Source organism: Syngnathus leptorhynchus, chromosome 1 (genome assembly GCF_054491065.1).
Source record: "Syngnathus leptorhynchus isolate UIUO chromosome 1, UIUO_Slep, whole genome shotgun sequence".
Classification (NCBI taxonomy): Eukaryota; Metazoa; Chordata; class Actinopteri; order Syngnathiformes; family Syngnathidae; genus Syngnathus; species Syngnathus leptorhynchus.
Window position 1 is genome coordinate 19,438,779 of NC_141195.1, and position 19,257 is coordinate 19,458,035.

Below are 19,257 nucleotides of genomic sequence, written 5' to 3' on the forward strand. Positions count from 1 at the left end.
AACGGGGCAAAATAAATGTTACGAGAATAAATATATACTATAAAGATGCACGCTGTGAGCCAATCTGAAACGGCGTCGCTACAGGGTGGCCATTTTGACACAGAGCTGGTCGATTAAACGTCACATAATAGTCGATGGATCAGGGTCTTTAATATAACTGTAGAATACTCAACACAACCGATGCTGGAACGGCTTGTGTTTTCAAGTAAACGTCAAAGATGTAGTTATTGACACAAACAACTATCCCGTGTTTTTTTTTTTCTTTAAATGTGTGATTTGAAAATTCAGCACAACTCAGCGCAACACAAAAGTCCTCTGTTGTAAGATGGCTGACCAGTGGATCCTTAAGCCATCTAGCCTTTTCTATAGAAATGTGCGGTTAGACGCACTAATCCCGAGTCCCCGCCTCTTTTTCTTGACTCACATCTGTCGGTTCCGCCATTGTGTCCCAGCTGCATTAAAGTACAATGCTCAGGTAGCTCAATAATGAAGCGTACTCAAACCATCTGCAGCAGTGACAATGAGCACTTAAATGTTCATGCGAATGTGATGTTTGTTCAACGAACAAAGAGAACAACCTGGTCAGTCAATGTGCAAATAAAGAGAAACCTGATATTTAGGTCGAGAATGGGATTCTGGGTAAAAAAAACAAAACAGAAATAGAATGTGAAAAACATTTTCTGCTGCCAAACATTTAAAGTTGCATGAGGCTGGAAAAAGGTTACAGAAGTTTTTAGAAAGTCTTGACGTTCAGCAGTTCACGGTTAGACAAATTAGGGGTCATCTTGGAATTTGAGCCCATATGAACTATGTTGGAGAAAAATTGAGCTTTTCTGGGTGGGTAATGACATTGTGGGCAGGTTTAGTATGTTTCTAGAAACTCTTTGCAAAGCGCAAGCATGATCTTCAACTAAGATTAGCTAAGCTATGTATAAGTCTATAAATCCTCATTAAAGATGAAATTGTGTGAAATTTGTGAATAACTCATGTAGTTCAGCAAAATATTGGCTTGAGTAATATTTTAATAAAACTATGTTTATTCTTCAAACCCGCAAGATTTTATGGCCAAATACATTATTTACTGTATTTTTGTACAAATGTGTTGAGGCAGAGAAAGGTCTACTGAAAAGTTGTACTGGAGTTTGAAGTTGTTGTTTTTGTAAACCAGATTTTTGACAGATGATAGGACAGTTGTATTTATAAAACTTTATCATCCCCCGCAGTTTCTCATTTTTTCCCTTGGAGCTATTTTTGGCCAGTTCATGGTTTTAAAGTCAGTGCTGAAGTTTTTGCATGATTTGAAAATGTATTAGAGAGTGTGTGTATGTTTTTGTCAAACGGCAGCTGTGGAGGGCAGAAATAAGGTAACATACATTATCTTGCAGAAATCCCCCTGTATTTCCCAGAAACAGTCACGGGAATGTTGACAACACATAGTAAATGAGTAACTTTTTAAATCCGATGATACCAAGTCAACATTCCAACGCGCTTTCATTTTCGAAATGCGTCACTGATATGACTTACACTTTCAGCACGTGACAGGCAGGGGCTATTGAACTGTTTATAAACTTCACAAGCACGCACACACAATCATCTCCCTCTCTTCACGTTTCTTTGAAATCACCTGCACTCATGTTATAAATGCACTTGCATGCTTTCATTTTCATCAAAGCAGATGAACCCGTCTACAAACTACAACTACATGATGATAGAGCTTGAGACAGCAGGTGAGTTTGGAATCTACATCGCAGTAAATATATTATACCACATATCAAAATGATTTGTAATCCGATAAATGTAAACTGTGTTGTAATTCTTTTAACCGTTTTAATGTTTTTGTTTTTCTTTATCATCTTCAAAATAAAACCTTAAAATAATACATATATTGTGAATATGAATAGCGTAATTGCCGCCACGTTTTGCTCAAGTTTTGAACCTTGCGGCTTGTAGTCCGGTGCGGCGTATCTATGGATTTTTTCGTGATTTTTGTGATGACGGAGGGATGTGTGACACGATCACTGATCGCATGTCCATCCGTCAGGCAAATAGTGCCGTATAATTAACACAAAGAAAAGACAGAATGTGATAAAGACGGACATTACTGAATAAAGGAAGCTTTTACACATTATGGGGGACAAAAGAAAAGCATATGATGCCGCTTTAATTTTTAAATTGTGGGGTGGGGGGCTTTGCGGGGGTCCCCAGAAAGTATTCCCATTATTCTCTCCAGATTGACCCTCCTGCTTTCAAAATTTGCGGTAGAGAGCTATGAGGTCTTTTGAAACCACAAAAGACGTTTTGAAATCATCAGTAGCCATGACTTTTGTCATTTGGGTTGCTGGAATGAGTGCAAATTATTCCCATCATTTTCTATTTTTAAGGACTCTTAAAAATTTGACCATTTACATGAAACATGTAAAGTTTAAAGGTAAAACATTTCTCTGTCTGGCTGAGAGAATCCTTGAAAATAATAGACAAAAAAATAGTAAACAAAAAATGAAGACAGTATGAACTTCCACAAATGATATTCTCATCATTATTTTTTATAATTTTCATTTAGGTAGTTTTGGGTTCGGATAATTTTATTCTGACATTCTGCACTATTTGTGGATAGTGAAAGTTCAAAGTTCACTGACTAGAAAAAAGAGAATCTCTAACTTTCGGAATGACTTCTAGCCAAAGACCTTGATCTGTTTTTGGATATTGCTTACTTTATGGTTTAGTACCTAGCAGTACATTGTGTGCTGTGTTCAAATAACCTTTTTTTTTTTTTCCACTTTATAAATTTTCATCTTGGATTTGTAGATTTTATGATGGATCTTTTTGAAAGTTGTATCCAATCGTTTGTTGCATAATGCATAATATTTTTCCTTTGCAGATGTTAAGTCTAAGAGTCGTCTCCCAAGACTCAGTCTTCTGACGTTCCATCACCGGGCCGTAGGAGACATGGTCCACCTGAGTCAAGGGTGTCGCCGTGCAAAGAGATCAAGCAACTGCTTCAATAACGGCCTTTTGTTCAGCAATCGTCCCGTGAGCGTCCACGAGCGGATTCGGCTGCGAATCGAGGCCGATTCTGCCTCATGGGAGGGAACCATGCGGGTGGGCTTAACCAGCGTTCCTCCTGACTCCCGATCTCTGCCCCTGCCCAGTGTGGCCATCCCTGACCTCAGTAACACCCACGGGCACTGGGTGGCTCCCATGCATGAAGCGTTCTGCAAGGCAGGTTCAGAGTTTGAGCTCTGGGTGTCAAGATCGGGGCGCTTGTATGTTTCCAACCACAGCGACTGGAAGCAGAAGCTATTAGATGGAGTGACGCTCAGGCAGCCTCTCTGGGCCATGTTTGACCTTTATGGACAGACATGCGGCATTATTCTCTTGGGTAAGTCTCATGTTGGCCATGTAGCCTGAAACATTTTTTCTTCTAAGGGTCACATACAAAAGTGGAATGAGAATAAAGGCCATTACAATGCAGGCAAATTTCAATTCAATTTACGATACTCTGTTGTAGTTGTTTGAATATCCACCTCATTGATAAGAATCCACCTTTTTGTACATTTTGCGACAGGCTCTGAGAAACGCTGGATGGGTTTCACCATGAGGTCACGTGACAGTCTCCCCTCGTCTGTTTCTGACACAAACTCCATGACATTTGATGACTTCTCCCATCGCAACCGGTTGCTGTTGACAACAGGTGGGAAGTCTGTCTTCAGGGAAACAATTGACATGATTGTGATGAAACTCATGGTACTTTCTTTCTTGAAGAAGAGGGAGGAGAAGAAGCAACATGTGTGGTATGCCTGGATGAGAAAACCAACATCTCTCTCCCTTGTGGCCACCGCTGTTTGTGTCGCGGGTGCTTGATCAGGGTCTTTGAGAGTTTTAGGACGTGCCCCCTGTGCAGGCAGAGCATGGAATTACCGCTGAGGTTTAGAGAGCTTGCTACTAGCAGCTTGGAGTTACCGCTGAAACCTAAGAGAGCTGGCTGCTGAGAGACAATGAGAATTTATCAAGGCACCTTCATGTGCTGTCACTCCATCTTGTAGCACTTAGAATTTGAGATTGTGTTTCATGAAGATGAACAAAATGAACTTTTATTTGGATGAATGATCCAAGATGTGCATGATCTATTTCATGTTCTTTAAGTTCCTCGGGAAGGACGATCTTTGTTTGTACTGTTAATTCTCAGTTATGCAATAGTTTTTGTATTGAAGATGTAATAAAATATATGTATTTATACAAATGCAAACATGAAAGACTATATATATTAAGCCACTGCTGAATAATAAAGATCTTTTGCCTAGATATTTCTGATTAAGTATTATCATCAGATAACCTTGATGGTTCAACAGAATCCGTTCAGGGATGCTGCTGGACGTCAAGATAAGATAAGATTTATTGTCATTGTATGGTGAGATACAACGAGATTGGGGAGTTTATTCATATTTCAAAAAGAGATGGTCCCATTGACAATAATAGAAATTACATTGGAGAAATCTTTGATCGCACTTAAGTGCTCCCATTGCAAAAACTTCTAGGTGATGTTTTAAGGAAGACTTCAACATTCCTATGGACATACAATATTAAACAATGTTCATAAATTCGCTCACTAAACGCTGAATGACGTTGGTGTAATATTTCCACATTTTTTCAACATTCTTTACTGTCACACCGTATGTTGTTTCAGTTCGCACATTTATGATAAATATCCAGCCAGCCACAGAACCAGTTAAAAGTGGACCTTTTAGTTTCATTTTGATGATGATCATCATAGCTTGTCACGCCAAACAGCCAACCATTCTAGGGTGTTCTGATTCAGCAAGTCAGCGTTGTTCAGGCTTTTTATCCTTTTACCACCCACAAGATCGCAACTGGTTGGACTGTTTTGGCGTATAATGTTAGGATTGGTCTCCTTACGGATTAACAAGGTCACGACGACAACGTGACATCAACCTAACTTGATGCTGCCTGTCACTTACTGTCTTGTGATTTACGTGACATCACATTTTATTTCAGTTCAAAGTTTTCACATTTATTACCGAATGTTGATATTTTAGTTTCATTCTGATGGTGTCCTTATCGTCCTGAACTTCAGTGGCCCTGAATACAGCTTTATTAGTGCCTGTCACTTACTGTCTTGTGATTTACGTGACATGACATTTTATTTCAGTTCAAAGTTTTCACATTTATTACCGAATGTTGATATTTTAGTTTCATTCTGATGGTGTCCTTATCGTCCTGAACTTCAGTGGCCCTGAATACAGCTTTATTATTTTACTGTACATCTATAACAAAGGGATTCACGTATTGCAATGGAACAACCACAAAGCCAGTAAAAATAGTAAATTGAAAGAAATGACTATAGCTACAGTAGCAGAACAGTAACTGTCTAAAGTCTGTCAATAGCCAAATAATAAAAATAGAACAGTGAGGGGGCTTGCCTAACAATCAAGGGGAGGTTATTCCAGAGGGAAGGACTGGCAACAGAAAAGGACTGATTCCCTATGAGGCTTCCAGGAGCGTGAGATCCCCGAGGAAAGATAAGAATGGTCTTAAGGAGAACGCATCCTTGTTACTCAGTGACACATAGATCTGATGGTCATCCACATAACAGTGGAAGGAAATGCCATGTTTTCGTATGCGGCAAATACAATGAAATCAGCAGGGGCCCCAATATAGATCCCTGTGGAACACCATACAACAGAAGGGCAGAGTGGGACTCAAAGCCACCTTGGGGAAGGGTCAGTGCGGGGATTTAAATGCTGAATCAATAGTTTTAAATAGAACGTGGATTATGATTTGTCTGAATGAGGTTTGACAGGCGTTCCGTTTTAGGCTCTTTAACTTTGATTTGGTAACAGCAGTCTTTCACAATGGGAGACTTGTAACGTCTTTTTTTTTTTCCCACACAAGTTCAGCTTTGCGGCATTCTTGTTCTTTTGAACTGTGAGGCGGATGTACAAAGTCCCACATTTATTAAACATATTGGCACAGAATCAGTTGTTATGAATGTGTGAACTTTGTATTATTTAAATTACAACTGTTTGGTCTTCTTGAAAGTCTGCATTCGGTTTTGTTCAAAGTGGATGTGTAAAACACACGTGACCTAAATTTATCATGGTGCCTTAAACGTTTATCAGCACATAAGCAAGTCATGAAAACATATCCTTTTGGTGAACATGGAAGTATTTGAGTTTACGTGTTTTTAAAAGCACCATTTTAATTTTGCCATATGCAAATGACTCTCTATAGATATAAAAACCAATTCACACGTTTATAAAGACATTTTAAAAACTTAAAAACTTGAGGCCATCTCTTCAAAAGTTGAATATCAAAAGAGGATGGTTGTTGCAATAGGACAATTAGTCAAAACAGAAGTAAATTGACAGCAGAATGTCTTCAGAAGCAGACATTATATGTTCTGGGGTGGTCAAAGTTCAGACTTCAACCCGATCGAGATGCGGTGGTGTGACCTCAAGAAAGCTAATCACGTGTGACGTCCTAGAAATCTTGCTAAACCGCATCAATTCTGCCGAGAGGTATGCTCCAAAATTCATCCTGATCATTGCAACTCTAGGAAACGTTTGCGTTATTCAGTATTAGTTTAAAAACAGACTGTTTGTTTAGTCTTATGATTTAGATGACCAAACTATTCTTAGTACGACAATATTATGCCAACATTTAAGAGATTCCAGATTCATATTCTTATATTCCCATTCACTGTAAGATACCTCACAAACAGATGTTCAAGTGATCATCTAAAAAAGTAGTAAGAGTAAAAAAGGAGTAAAAAAAGGCCATTTATTCTTGAATATCAGGGTCAACGATGATAAAAACTCAAACACAGGAACTGCAAAACATTATCTATTTGTGTTCTCCTTCATCACCAAGGTCTCCTCTTTCACGGGAAGGCTGTAGACTGTAAGAGAAATATGTGGAGGTTCAAAGATCTCTTCCAGCATCGCTGAAACTCTTTCCCAATTGAGTCGATCCAGGCCACACCCAATACTGCGAGGGAGCCACAAATGATCGTTGATGAAAAGACATTTCAAACAACATCTTTGATGACAATTGTGAGACCTATTTTAAATAACCCCAATGTGGAACGAATTAGGGTTATCTTATCTGGCTGTTTGTCACTTACGAGAGATTAATTTTATATTTGTGTGTGTGTGTGTGTGTGTGTGTGTGTGTGTGTGTGTGTGTGTGTGTGTGTGTGTGTGTGTGTGTGTGTGTGGAGGGGGGGGGGGGGGGGGGGTGATAGATAAATTCAAACCGAGGCATGGAAACTCTGGTGACTTCATGTTGGATACAGTGTTCTCTCATGTCCTCCAAGCTCTGTCTCAAGTTGTCATAGGTTGGCTTTTGGCTCGCCTTCTTTTTGGTGATCTAAGAGGTCACAGGGGGAAAATGTCTTTTTTTTTTTTTATCTCCTAATGCACATACGTTTACGGTCACGTTCAACTATTACCAGATAGTACACAAAACGTTTGCCTCTCTTCAGTACAGCACACTGTCCCACCAGCTTCTCTGGTTGGATAAAATAAAGATACTGTTACAGGGGGGGGGGGGGAATCTAAGCACATAGGACAAAAGCTATGAGTCAAATCCTTTCCGAATCCCCCCTCAAGATTAAAGATAATTTGTCATAAAAATACAGGCTTGACTCACTCTGTGCCTTGAGCTCCTCGACCCCTCCGAACTTGCGCTTGAATATGACTGCGATGCCTGCCCCCATGCGGCAGTCCTCGCTAATGCAGTGAGCTACAGCCTCGTCCACGGGACACGAGAACAAATCCCCCGTGACGTGATTTAGTCTCCATTTGTCGTTCGCCAGCTAACCAGAGGGGGGTGACATTTCACTTAGAATCGTGTCTAAAAAAATAAAATAAAATAAAATAAAAAGGTCCTTACCTGTGTGACTTGAAAAACGAGTAAATTATTACCTGCAATGTGTCGGACATGCTTGGTTGAGATGCCATCGGCTGTGAAACGTTGAAGCGCTTGAAGCACACGGAGGCACCGTGTGTGTCACACGGTGTGACCAAATGTTACTGAATTGTGATGCACTGTCCAAAAAAATCACAAAAATGTCGTCCTTCAGCCGAGTGACACTCGCGATACTACAAGTGATTTGTAACTTGCAAACTAGCAGTTTGCCACTTGAAAATACAATACATAGACATCGCTTTAATTCGTTAACCAAGGTCTCGTTTTATGTCGTTTCCTCTCGCGAGATCGATAATTTTTTTATATAGCGTCTCAACTCAGGAAAACCGGACTTAGAACCAGCAATGGACTGAGGGTCGAGTGCAAAGAAAAGAAATAATATGGAAGGATATAATCAATAACAAAATCATGGACGACATTTATTCTGTTTTTAATGTACCTTACTTTGAAAAACATGCACTTCCGCTGTTTGCAGCACGTCCGCTGTTAATGCAGTAGCGGCGCAATGACCCAAACACAAATAGACATGAGCGCTTCCCTGGCAAGGGGGACCAAGCCAGATTTGTTTTTTGTTTTTATTTTGCAAACATTTATTCAAACACATTAGGTATAATAACATCCTTTAGTACCTATCAACAACTACAAATATATAATGTATTGGTATATATTTCTTCATAACATGAGCACATCAAATACACATATATATGCACACTTCTGCAAGATGGCATGTTGTACCGTATTTACATTCATGCAGGCTCTGTGAGACAAAGCAGGTGTGATGTTCATGTCACACCAAAGCTTTGTGCACATGATAAGACTTTAGAAGTCCACACTGCGTCTTTGCTCATTGATCCAATCCCCAGGGTTGACATCCATCTGCAGCATCTTCATCACCCACTTGTCCCTCCGTGCGCCATCAATGAACTCGTCCAGGGAGAGTTCGCCTAAGTGTGTATACACAGGACATGATGAGCAGTGAGATTTTCTATTAATACTCTTTAAAGCTAACATTAAGCTCTTAAATTACCCACAGCATTTTAAGGTGTCAAAAATAATCTTACAGACACTCACCATCTCCATTTTCATCAACCAGCTCAAATATCCGATCCACGACTTGGTCTGGGGTCAGAAGATTGCACTCTTTATCCAGCTCTCCATGACAGGCTTTCTTCAGTCGATAAATAGACTTTGGAAGAGTAAGAAAGAATGTTTGGATAAGTGTCAAATGAAATAAATTCACAAAAAACATGGATAACTCATATGAAATGCTGGATTACCTCCACAATTTCAAGAAGCTCTGTTTTATCAATGCACCCACTTCCATCTTTATCGTACATTTTGAACGTCCATTTCAATTTATGCTCCAATTTACCCCTAAGCACCAAGTTCAAAGCTGCAACGTACTCGAGAAAGTCAATGGTGTTGTCCTGTGTACATGAGAAACCAAGCATTAAAAACACTTTCGACTCGCTAATTTACACACGCGAGAGAGGTCGGTACTTACTCCGTTCTTGTCGAAAGCCCGAAACATGTTTTCAATGTAATCGGAAGCCGCTTTGTTATCGGCGACCCCAAAAAAACTCTTGAACTCGTGCATAAAGAGTGTCCCACTTGGGCATTCCACCACAAACTTTTTGTACCATTCCTGCAACTCAGCAACATCTATTTCTTTGTCTGGGTCACTGTCCTCACTTAGGCGCTGACCCATTCTGGAAAGTCTTATCGCGGTACCCAGAAGATTGCAAGAATTACATTACATAAAACGTTTTGACCCAACTATTAATACATAAATGTTTGTCAATTAAAATGTGAAGAAATGGCATGCCAGCTGTGTCGCTGAAACGTTGTCCTGTGGTAGAATCCCATCTGGATGAGACAAAGGTTGTTATGGCTCTCATGAGGGGATTACAAATGTTCACTTGTCAAAATCAATCAGTCCACAGACACATCATGAGAGGATTGTCATTTAGCACCGCCCACATAGCCACGCATTGCAAAACGATACTATTTACAATATTAGCTCCTTTCCTTGTTTTCTCATTATGTTAATTGAAGACTTAACTTTTATACCATAGGGAGAAGTCTGTCAGTTTACAGAGTTTGGGCCCGGCCGGGGCAAAGTAATGGAATCATTTTCTAAACATGCAAACAATACTTCCAAAGGGCTTGAGTGACAAAAATGATCAGAGTTTTATGTCATATGTATCAACCATCACAGGGAGTTGGAAAGCTTGCCATGGTCAATACCATTCCATCCCTTCGTACCTGCTGACAACAGCGATTGTGTTAATCTTAGCTGAGAAGTGTCAAGGCCATCATGGATTTCACTTGACAGTGTTATGCATACCTTCAGGTATATAAACAAACTAAAAACAAAATAGTGGGGATTAGAAATAACTGGTTTTTAGAGAGACATGTTCCTGTAACATAGTGGCCTTTGCCTGTGTGTTTTGCAGATAAACATCTTTGTAGAACTCTATGTAAAAACTGCAATGCAGGTGGGAGGTCAGGTCACAATCTACACGTGTGATCCCTTTGTATAAGCCAAGTTTTGGATTTTAAGAATATTTCATTAATTTTCATATTTATGTATCTACTGCATGTCTTACCAATAAACTGCAGATTTAGCCAAAACATATATTGTGAATCAATCTTTAATTCCGATGCTCAATATCTTCTATTATATTACCCAAATGTTATTATCACAACTATATAGACGTATTTAACGTCCTTGTTGAAAAGTAAAATTGTTCAGCATACACAGTATAGAAACCAAATCCACCTCATTATTTCCAAGACAAGATCTATTGCTTTTTATGAATACCATGAAAGATGCATTTATTTTCCAGCTATTTTTTTCTTTGTGCCCATGAGCACACATGACAAGTGCGTAAAACTGATTTACAAGCATGTACAGTATTGTAAAAATCTCAAGTTATTAAAAAAAAACGAGGCATGGCTACAACTATGGTATTAGAGGGAAGAATTGTTAAGGACTCTCAAGACAATGTTATGCTGAAATGTCTTAACTTAATTGTCACTATCCACCAAGGAGCTAGTGCTAGTAAGTGCAATGTTAATGTTAAAAAAATAATAAAATAAGATGATTTTTTTTTTTTTTTTCTCATAGAAAAGGATGTTAAGGGGAGCCAGATTCTTATTCATCTGGAGAGAGATATTCTTTGTATCAAAACTATTCTTCGGCTAAAACAACTCAAGCTACCAAAGTATCTTTTGGAAATACATACATGCCAATGATGAAGGTATTAAACTCAGCTCATATGTTGTGGACATGATAAAGGTCAAACATGGCGTGGGGGATGGGGGTGTAGAAAAAAAGCGAGTCAACACTGGAAAAATCTCCATGATGTCCTTCTTAGTCCTTCAGACTAGTTGATATTTGACCAACCAGCTCATATTGAAGTAAACATAAGTTCCTTGCAAAAGGAACCATCCATATCCATATCACTCCTGATCCTGCAGCCTACAATTCCACAGTGATGCAGCGTACCCTTGCTGTGATGTCAGAGTGTCAAGAGTCAGTAAGGTCAACTGGCTCATTTATTCACTTGCCTTTCCTATCCCCAGGCTTGATTTCAATCTGCGCAGTTTGAGTTGTCTGCACCGCCCCCTGTTGTCAGGTTGGGTGAATTACCAGGAGAGGAGAGGATCGCTTTGACGCTCGGCAGGCAGTCTCCTCTGTCACTGCCGCTGTTGTCCCCAGTGTTGTGCTCAATCAGCGTATTCTCCTTCAGTTGTCCCTTTGATTCATGACTAGTGATGTCAGAGTGGGCCTTCTCCTCAAATTCTCTCTTTTCACATGCTTGTGTCGGTGGGCTTCTGGGCTCTGAGGAGAAAAACGAGGTGAAAAACTGTTGTAAAACATTTTGATGGTCAAAATTGATTTCCACTACTTTTTTTGCTGAGGTAAATTACTTTGCAATCTATGGTCACAACAAATAACTACCGTTATTTCTAAGGCGTCGGCTAATTTTTCTCCCACGCTTTGGATCCTTTGGCTTTGAGGGTGACGGTACGGTTAATTCATGGATTTTTACTAATGAGTTTCACGCCGCCAATAGCTTTGTTTGCAGTAGTCTCGTGACAAAATGACCAAACACATCACAGTGGACCGAGCGGTCATCCTGAGTCTTCATATTCGTCATTAGTCAGCGGGAGGTTGGGATGATGAAATCTTTTACCAAAACTCTCCGTGTGCGACGAGTGAAGCGTTACGAATCTCAATGAACAGCAAAGTGAATATTGGGTTGTTTTTTTTTTGTTGTCAGGATTCGATCAAGGTTGTAAAAAAGACGTTCGCCAGACATTCGCAAAGTATGAATAGTTGCAAACAGTTTTTATAGCTGACATCAAAATGTGGACATTTCCTTGGACACTGCAAGTCCATCAGAAAACCTTTGAATGACTGAGGGTGGACAGAGTTCATGCACACCTACCTAGATCATCTATATTGGATTGTGTTCGACAAGATGGTTCACTTTGGTATTGTCGATCGCTAGAATCTTCTAAGAAGTTACCCTTTGCTGAGGATCGCTCCATTCCTGAGGATTCCTTGTTTTCATTTGTGATGTCGTCTTCCAGATTCTCGCTGACCTTTAGCCTCTTGTTGTTGTGCTTTTCAGCATCAGAACCCCCTTCTTCGTCCTCATCAGTGTGTTTACTTTTTGTTCGGCTCAGTGTGATTTTGCCTCCCACGAGTGAAAGGTCAGTGCTGTATAAACAAAAATGCACGTTAATTAAAATACATTCCTAATATATGATTAATGTCTTCATTTAAGCGTTCATATCAACAGTAATGTCTTGATCTTAGTGAGGTGAGTAGAATCATAGCCATGAATGAAATTTAACAGTATCAAACAATGTTAAATATGCCGTAATCACTAAAACTACAAGACCAGATGTCAAGTAATTAAAAAAAATACCAAATGCAATCTAGATACATCACAAGCAAAGTAAATAAACAAAATACAATTAAAAAAAGCGTGAGATTTTTATTTATACTTTGTAAATTCTGCAAAAGAGTCATTTAAAATAGTTTAGTTGTTAAAATATGGTTGATCAGGTTTACTTCACACTTGCGCTTGAAAGAATGAAGAAATACGCATTGGGTCATCATCTACCTGATGCAAGGCTCCGCTTTGGGTTCTGGCTCCTTGCTGATTGCACACTCAGAGAGGCCATTGGTGGAAAGCGAAGACGACGATGACAGCTTTGGCCTATTCAGCCCTTTTGGTATGGCTGGTCCGTTAACATTTCGACTGCAAAATAATGGCATGCCGATTTCTTACACATGGAGAACCAAAAAGATTCACCCCTAAAAGTAACCCAGTGTGGCAAAAGATGACATTTTCAAGCTGTAAAACATCTCAAAGTGTCTCTCACCTGTCAGAGTGTACCAAAGAGGTGCCAGAAAACATTACTCCATTCATTCTGTTTGAACTCAATGTCCCATTTTTCCTGTTGAAAAACAGTCAGGAACTAAATTAATGTGTCGCAAAAATGTGAAGGATGACAGTTTTGGTACTTACTCCGATGTAGGGTGCACACAGCTCACCACCATTACATTCTGTAAGTACAGACAGAAAGAATATGAATATTTAATACATTTCTAACATCACTCATTATTAATATTGAAAACTGACAACCTTTTCTATACCCCTGAGAAACTTATCTGTTCCTGTATAATGTCGCTTTGGGTCAGTGAGCAGCTCACACAGACGCTGAATGGTGAATGGGATTCTGGGAAAGTTACCAAGAGATATGTTTAGAAGAAATCATGGGAAACCGCCAGCATCAACACTAAACTTGAAATGTTGCCAAAGCTGACAAAGACATACCAATTTAAACACACTGGACTTGTGTCTCAGCCTGCCGCAGGTTTTAATGATCTTATTTAAATGGTTCCAAGCCTGGTAACGCTGCGGGAATGAGTGCTTTTCAACTCAGCACACCGTCAGTAATTTACTTCAACAGAATAGTACTCTATTTTGAATTACAGTGTATTACCAAATGATAACAGTCGGTGGTGTGGATATTTTATCCTGGGTCTTCTGTTTTTTAATTTTAACCGTACAGTACAGTATAGTACTGTAGTTTGGATTACGTAACATGGCAACTGAAAAAAAAAACGAAGCTAGTTAGTTTACCGCCGAGGGCCCATTTTGAGGTGCCATTTTATTGCATTGGGGATTGATGATAAATATGTGTTGCCATCTTGTTGTCTCGATTGTCTTGTTTCGCCAAAACAGAGTGCCTGCAATCACTGTGGTTAATTTGAATGCAAAGCGATTAATAAAGAAACGGAAAGTATTTTCAGTTAAGCGGTGAAGATAGAAATGTGGTGCCTACTGTTTGACAGAAAATAAAGTTTTGTATCTGTGAAATCAAATATTCTTAACCAAGATTTAAGCGCTCATTTACATGATCATTATACATAATGAGAAACTGTGGAAGAGGGAGAATATTATAGCATTTTATACACTAACCCATTATAGTTGTCAACTATTTTTAATATCCTCCTCTTCATCTCCTCGAAAGGAACGTGTTCTACATTGGGATTGTCCGTGCCTCTCTGCTCAGGTGTCGAAGAGTGAAAATCATCTATGATGTTCTCCAATTTAAACATGAAGTAGGATTTGAATTGTGACCATGGAATCCTAGGAGAGATCAGAGATTTGGTCAGAAGAAGTCAAAACAATTATCACAAACGGTAAGAATATCTTACGCGGTATTACCACGCTTACTCAGATGACAAAAAAACGTTAGGTTATGTAATTGAGTGAAAATTTGAGGAACTCACATTGCTTCCCCAGTCTTGGCAACATGACACAGGAATTGCTCCAATATTGGACTTGTATCCCGTTTCACTTTATTCTCAAAATCTGTAAATGATGACATTGATAACTTTTTAATGTTTCTGACCAAAATTAAAAGACATAATAAGATAGCTGGACATTTATAGCGACAAGAAACAATTAATTATATTGTTGTTGTTTTTTTAAGCCACTTGAAGTGTTTCGGTGTTACAGTCAAGATGACTCGCAGACTGAGCAAAAAGAACACAAGTACGTACGTACAAGTAGTGTTAACACCACAGCGTAAAATCATATATTATGACAATTGCATTAAATTGCGGTTCGCTGGAAAGTTGCAATTTAGTAGCACGTTTATTAGCAATCATTTGCATAACTAATTGATATCAATTGACCAATCAATGAATGAGTTATGGAAATTGCACAGCTTGCAAAGTAAACTTGCTAGGTTGCAAGCTAAGTTGATCACGTAGTTACCAACGATTAGCGGTTCCACTCGATGGTTGCATCGAATGGAACAGATATGCATATCAAAAACTCTCACGAATGCGCAATCATTCTTTTTTTATTCAGTGTAATTTTTTTGCCTTGAAACGCTTCCAACAACGCCTCGGTGTCCATCGCTGCCTCCGGTAACCGAAGGAAATACTGTATTTGCTAGTTAGCAATAGCAGGCAACAACATAACAAAGCTGGTCCGGGTGAAGACTGCGCATGACTGCGGTGACGTCATACCTTTACGGAAAACGTTTGTATTATGAAACGGACGTTCAAATACTATCAAACTCAACTGTGACAACATTAAATACTACGTATGGTTTTCCGTGGACGTCAGACATCGAAACCATCCATTCATCCATTTATTTTCTGTACCGCTTTGTCCCCACTTGCATATCCAAAGAGGAAGCGTCTTTTTTTAGTTGTTGTTGTGCGATGCGGTTGAGTCATCATCAGCTGATCATCAGGCTTACTTTCATTGAGCAAACACTGCACGTGTAACTCAGAAGCTGCGGTGGAAACAGCGTCAAAAGACGACAACCAGTTTTTTTGACAGTGCCATTGGAGTTCTGCGGAAAAAACAACAACAATGGCACTACCGGTGACTGCCGCGTTACATATCCATTCTCCATCCAGCCCGCTGGCTCTCCACATCCGAGAACAAGACACCGATTTGAGAAGCTACGATAAAGAAAGTGACATTCTGCCCTTACATTCTGCTTGGACCTTCTGGCTTGATAGGTACGTCACAGTTTTCCATTTGAAATATTAACGTTATTATTATTCAGCTGTTTGATCTCAAGAGAACAAATAAATTGGATGCAGTATGTAGTAAGTATTGTAAAACTGATATCAACACTAACAGTCAGTGCTCTGGGCATGTTGAACTAAATTCTATCCAAATAAAACTAACGTCAATCAAAAGTTGCTAATGTACCTTTTCTGACCTATTTTCCTGTTTGACCTACATTTATAAGACACCTCCTTGCATAACCTAAAAACAAATGCTCACTCATATTGAAACTAATTCCACACGAAGTCAAATTAACCTCTCACTTGTTAGTTTAAGAGATTTTCGGGCTACAAAACTTTTGACCCCTTGCTGGGTTGCCAATAAAGACTCATGTGACTAGTCCTCACGACTAGGCCCCACTTAGACATCCACTTGTCATTTCAGATCAAATTTCATGTTGAATGAGTTACACAAGCTTCATCCTCCACCTCGCATACATGTCACTAGTTGCTGTGTTCTAATGAGGTCAGAGTTGTTTACTTGCTGATTCGTTATGTGATTCCCACCTCCATGCTGTCTGTTTGAAAATAATAATAATAATAATAATAAGTATCTCTTTTGTCAGATCTCTACCAGGAGCTACAGCAGCTGAATGTGAGTCCAACCTGAAGAAAATCTACACCGTTGAGACAGTCCAGGCAAGATTTTATAATCTTGCCCCATCATACACAATGTCTGTAACATAATTTTGCCATAACAAGACTAGAACTTAGTATTTTAGGATTTACTCCATTTGTGAATTCCTAACAATAGCAGTGGTAGTTAAAAGACAGTCAAACCCTCTGGCTGGAATTTCCATACAGTTAAAGAAAATATTAAAATCTTAAACTATCGATACTCAATCTCCCCAGAAAACCGCAACTAAAACATTTGCCTCCTGTAGAACTTTTGGAGAGTTTATAACAACATACCCAATGTTGCCATCTTGCCACTGAGGTGCAGCTATCATCTGATGAGAGGTGAACGAAAACCACTCTGGTGAGTTATTTTAAAGATAAATACGATATCTACTTATCGACAAAATCTTATCTCTTTTGTTATTGTTTTCAATCAGGGAGGAAGAAAGTAATGCTAAAGGAGGCGTTTGGAGGTTGAAAATACCAAAAGAATGCACAGTGAGTGATTTGATAAAATGAAATAGCTCTGATTTTCACAATCTTTACGAGCTATTTAATCTTGTCTTTATCTTCCCAGTCTACTGTGTGGAAGGAATTGCTACTGGCCACCATCGGGGAACAGTTCAGTGATTATTGTGCCGCAGGTACAGTAGGATATCGGTTCAATATCTCGCTTGAACGACATATGATCTATAGTAGTGGTTCTTAACCTGGGTTCGATCGAACCCTAGGGGTTCGATGAGTCGGTCTCAGGGGTTCGGCAGGAGGTCCAGACACACATGACTTATCTTGTAAATTCGTGATGACGCATATCGGAACTGGTCTCTCAAAAGCAACAGCCGAAGTCATACTGATTTTCAGGTACGTATGTGATTTGTTGTGAGTTCATGTATTGTGTTGGTTTTTGTTCTTTGAACAAGGTGATGTTCATGCACGGCTCATTTTGTGCACCAGTAAACAAAACATATCTATGGCTTGAATTTGAAGAAAATCTTATTTTTCCACTTAAGAGGGGTTCGATGAATGCGCATATGAAACTGATGGGGTTCGGTACCTCCAACAAGGTTAAGAACCACTTATTTATTGTCAATATTTAACCCGCGGCTCATTACACCCACAGAAGATGAAGTGGTCGGTGTCAGCGTCAGTGTAAGAGACAGAGAAGATGTTGTTCAGGTGTGGAATGGAAACGCATCCTGCGCTGATGAGTCTAAAATTGTCGGGAGGATCCATGAGCTCCTTCCGGAAACGCCATTTAAAGCAGTGTTTTACAAACGTGAGTATTTCCTCACATTGTACGTTTCTGCGATTGTTTGATTGATTGTGAAGCTCAGAAATGTTAAGTAATACTCATGTTTGATTTGTTACAGCTCATAAGGATCATCATGCTTTCGAAGGAGGTCGAGCTTGATGTTAGCACGTTTTGCACTTTAAAGCACAGCTCGCACATTTTGAAACAGTCGAGTTGAAGCTCACGTTTAATCTCAACATACACGACTCAAAATGTAGCCGTTATATTATGGCAAGGAAATTCCTTTGTCCTTCGGATCTAGTCATTCTTCTACTGTATTTGAAACGGTTTTGCTCGTTTTTTTTTATATTCTTACTAACTTGTACACACAAAGTTCTAGCGAAAATATAACAGGTTACGTACAGATGTGTCATTTTGATCTATTATAGCATTCATTTCAGTTTCTGCAACCCAAACTCAGTCTTTAACTGAGTACATCTTTAGAATGACACGTCTTTTTACTCTTTGTACATAACGGCCAAAATCTAGTTCCCTAAAGCACACTTTTGCAAACTTTAATGAGCCAATGCACCTATTTTACATAAACATTTCACGGCACACCACCAAACAAGAATATCGAAATAATGATGATCTTGTCTCACTTTATCTTACTGTGTGTGAAATGTTGTGATTTAATTGAACACAAAACTGATGTCGGAAGCCATGACTTAATTGTGTTTGTCGTAACTCCAAACAGCCTTTTTGCATTTGAGACCAAGACGTCCTGGACTAAAGGCAATTGATATGTTTGTTTTACACTACTACTTTAGCAGAAAATTGCGTCTCGTTAAATTGTCATTTGCTGTTTTCATTTTGTTGTCTTTCTAGCATTTAGTTTAATAGCATGTGCTAGTACTTGAGGTGTTTGATTTCAGAATCATCCATTCATTCGCCATGGTAGGTTCAATTGTTGGTGGTTTCTCATGCGTGCTCCTTTCAATGTAGGGAATTTTCTTTACTTGTCATTAGACAGACTTTGCCAAGCTAAGTCCAATTTTTCTTACCCTTATGATTTCACTGAATTAATTCCATTAAAAGAGTGTGTTCATGGAAAACTGCCTGTATGTCTGCAGTTGACCTTTCACTTCAAGACTTGTGACCTTTGTAACTGTTGATCTTGGACAGTGCCTTGTGTTTGCCAGCAAACAATATGCTTTGCGTGTGTTTGTTTTACTTTGCTGAAAATAAACCTGGTAAAAATTGTAAATGAATTTATGTAAAGTCATTTGTGGGTTCGCCAAAAGAAATTGATGACTGCTGATGCACTACGTTGAACGTG

The 19,257-nt window shown here is 39.2% G+C and overlaps 5 protein-coding genes across 6 annotated transcripts; 2 read left to right on the forward strand and 3 right to left on the reverse strand.

Annotated features, from left to right (window-relative positions):
* Window positions 1-1,651: 1,651 nt before the first annotated feature.
* LOC147062521 (E3 ubiquitin-protein ligase NEURL3-like) lies at window positions 1,652-3,989 on the forward strand. The gene is made up of 4 exons (XM_085920771.1): window positions 1,652-1,727; window positions 2,879-3,379; window positions 3,566-3,691; window positions 3,763-3,989. Exons 1-4 carry the CDS (start codon window positions 1,652-1,654, stop codon window positions 3,987-3,989), a joined length of 930 nt encoding a protein of 309 aa, XP_085776897.1.
* Window positions 3,990-6,786: 2,797 nt separating this feature from the next.
* Window positions 6,787-8,244, reverse strand: oard1 (O-acyl-ADP-ribose deacylase 1). The gene is made up of 5 exons (XM_085916694.1): window positions 7,944-8,244; window positions 7,669-7,834; window positions 7,469-7,527; window positions 7,274-7,386; window positions 6,787-7,005 (listed from the first exon to the last, which is right to left on the reverse strand). Exons 1-5 carry the CDS (start codon window positions 7,977-7,979, stop codon window positions 6,858-6,860), a joined length of 522 nt encoding a protein of 173 aa, XP_085772820.1. The 5' UTR covers window positions 7,980-8,244; the 3' UTR covers window positions 6,787-6,857.
* Window positions 8,245-8,463: 219 nt separating this feature from the next.
* guca1b (guanylate cyclase activator 1B) lies at window positions 8,464-10,417 on the reverse strand. Its single transcript, XM_085911007.1, has 4 exons — window positions 9,452-10,417; window positions 9,225-9,374; window positions 9,019-9,133; window positions 8,464-8,891 (listed from the first exon to the last, which is right to left on the reverse strand). Exons 1-4 carry the CDS (start codon window positions 9,653-9,655, stop codon window positions 8,767-8,769), a joined length of 594 nt encoding a protein of 197 aa, XP_085767133.1. The 5' UTR covers window positions 9,656-10,417; the 3' UTR covers window positions 8,464-8,766.
* A 207-nt stretch (window positions 10,418-10,624) lies between these two features.
* On the reverse strand, window positions 10,625-15,504 carry LOC147062524 (serine/threonine-protein phosphatase 4 regulatory subunit 2-like). Of its 2 annotated transcripts, none has more exons than XM_085911004.1 (9): window positions 15,368-15,504; window positions 14,768-14,849; window positions 14,454-14,624; window positions 13,614-13,707; window positions 13,497-13,534; window positions 13,351-13,425; window positions 13,089-13,226; window positions 12,405-12,679; window positions 10,625-11,794 (listed from the first exon to the last, which is right to left on the reverse strand). In XM_085911004.1, exons 1-9 carry the CDS (start codon window positions 15,399-15,401, stop codon window positions 11,544-11,546), a joined length of 1,158 nt encoding a protein of 385 aa, XP_085767130.1. In that variant the 5' UTR covers window positions 15,402-15,504; the 3' UTR covers window positions 10,625-11,543. The 2 variants fall into 2 exon arrangements, with proteins under 2 accessions (XP_085767130.1, XP_085767131.1); XM_085911005.1 differs by having other exon boundaries at window positions 12,486-12,679; window positions 15,368-15,503.
* On the forward strand, window positions 15,242-19,185 carry LOC147062525 (eukaryotic translation initiation factor 4E type 3-like). Its single transcript, XM_085911006.1, has 7 exons — window positions 15,242-16,018; window positions 16,636-16,708; window positions 16,954-17,048; window positions 17,125-17,185; window positions 17,265-17,331; window positions 17,808-17,963; window positions 18,058-19,185. The coding sequence occupies exons 1-7, from the start codon at window positions 15,867-15,869 to the stop codon at window positions 18,096-18,098; spliced, it is 645 nt and encodes a 214-aa protein (XP_085767132.1). The 5' UTR covers window positions 15,242-15,866; the 3' UTR covers window positions 18,099-19,185.
* Window positions 19,186-19,257: the final 72 nt, after the last annotated feature.

Coding starts and splice junctions, on each gene's coding strand:
- LOC147062521 (XM_085920771.1), top strand. CDS start 1,652: ATGCTTTCATTTTCATCAAAGCAGATGAACCCGTCTACAAACTACAAC. Junction 1,728..2,878: donor GATAGAGCTTGAGACAGCAG/GTGAGTTTGGAA, acceptor TTTCCTTTGCAG/ATGTTAAGTCTAAGAGTCGT. Junction 3,380..3,565: donor ATGCGGCATTATTCTCTTGG/GTAAGTCTCATG, acceptor ATTTTGCGACAG/GCTCTGAGAAACGCTGGATG.
- oard1 (XM_085916694.1), bottom strand. CDS start 7,979: ATGGCATCTCAACCAAGCATGTCCGACACATTGCAG. Junction 7,387..7,468: donor AACGTTTTGTGTACTATCTG/GTAATAGTTGAA, acceptor GTGACCTCTTAG/ATCACCAAAAAGAAGGCGAG. Junction 7,006..7,273: donor ACCAGAGTTTCCATGCCTCG/GTTTGAATTTAT, acceptor GCTCCCTCGCAG/TATTGGGTGTGGCCTGGATC.
- guca1b (XM_085911007.1), bottom strand. CDS start 9,655: ATGGGTCAGCGCCTAAGTGAGGACAGTGACCCAGACAAAGAAATAGAT. Junction 9,375..9,451: donor GGGCTTTCGACAAGAACGGA/GTAAGTACCGAC, acceptor TCATGTACACAG/GACAACACCATTGACTTTCT. Junction 9,134..9,224: donor AGCTTCTTGAAATTGTGGAG/GTAATCCAGCAT, acceptor ACTCTTCCAAAG/TCTATTTATCGACTGAAGAA.
- LOC147062524 (XM_085911004.1), bottom strand. CDS start 15,401: ATGGACACCGAGGCGTTGTTGGAAGCGTTTCAAG. Junction 13,426..13,496: donor TGTGTGCACCCTACATCGGA/GTAAGTACCAAA, acceptor GTTTTTCAACAG/GAAAAATGGGACATTGAGTT. Junction 12,680..13,088: donor AAAGCGGAGCCTTGCATCAG/GTAGATGATGAC, acceptor TTGTTTATACAG/CACTGACCTTTCACTCGTGG.
- LOC147062525 (XM_085911006.1), top strand. CDS start 15,867: ATGGCACTACCGGTGACTGCCGCGTTACATATCCATTCTCCATCCAGC. Junction 17,186..17,264: donor AAATACCAAAAGAATGCACA/GTGAGTGATTTG, acceptor TTATCTTCCCAG/TCTACTGTGTGGAAGGAATT. Junction 17,964..18,057: donor TAAAGCAGTGTTTTACAAAC/GTGAGTATTTCC, acceptor GATTTGTTACAG/CTCATAAGGATCATCATGCT.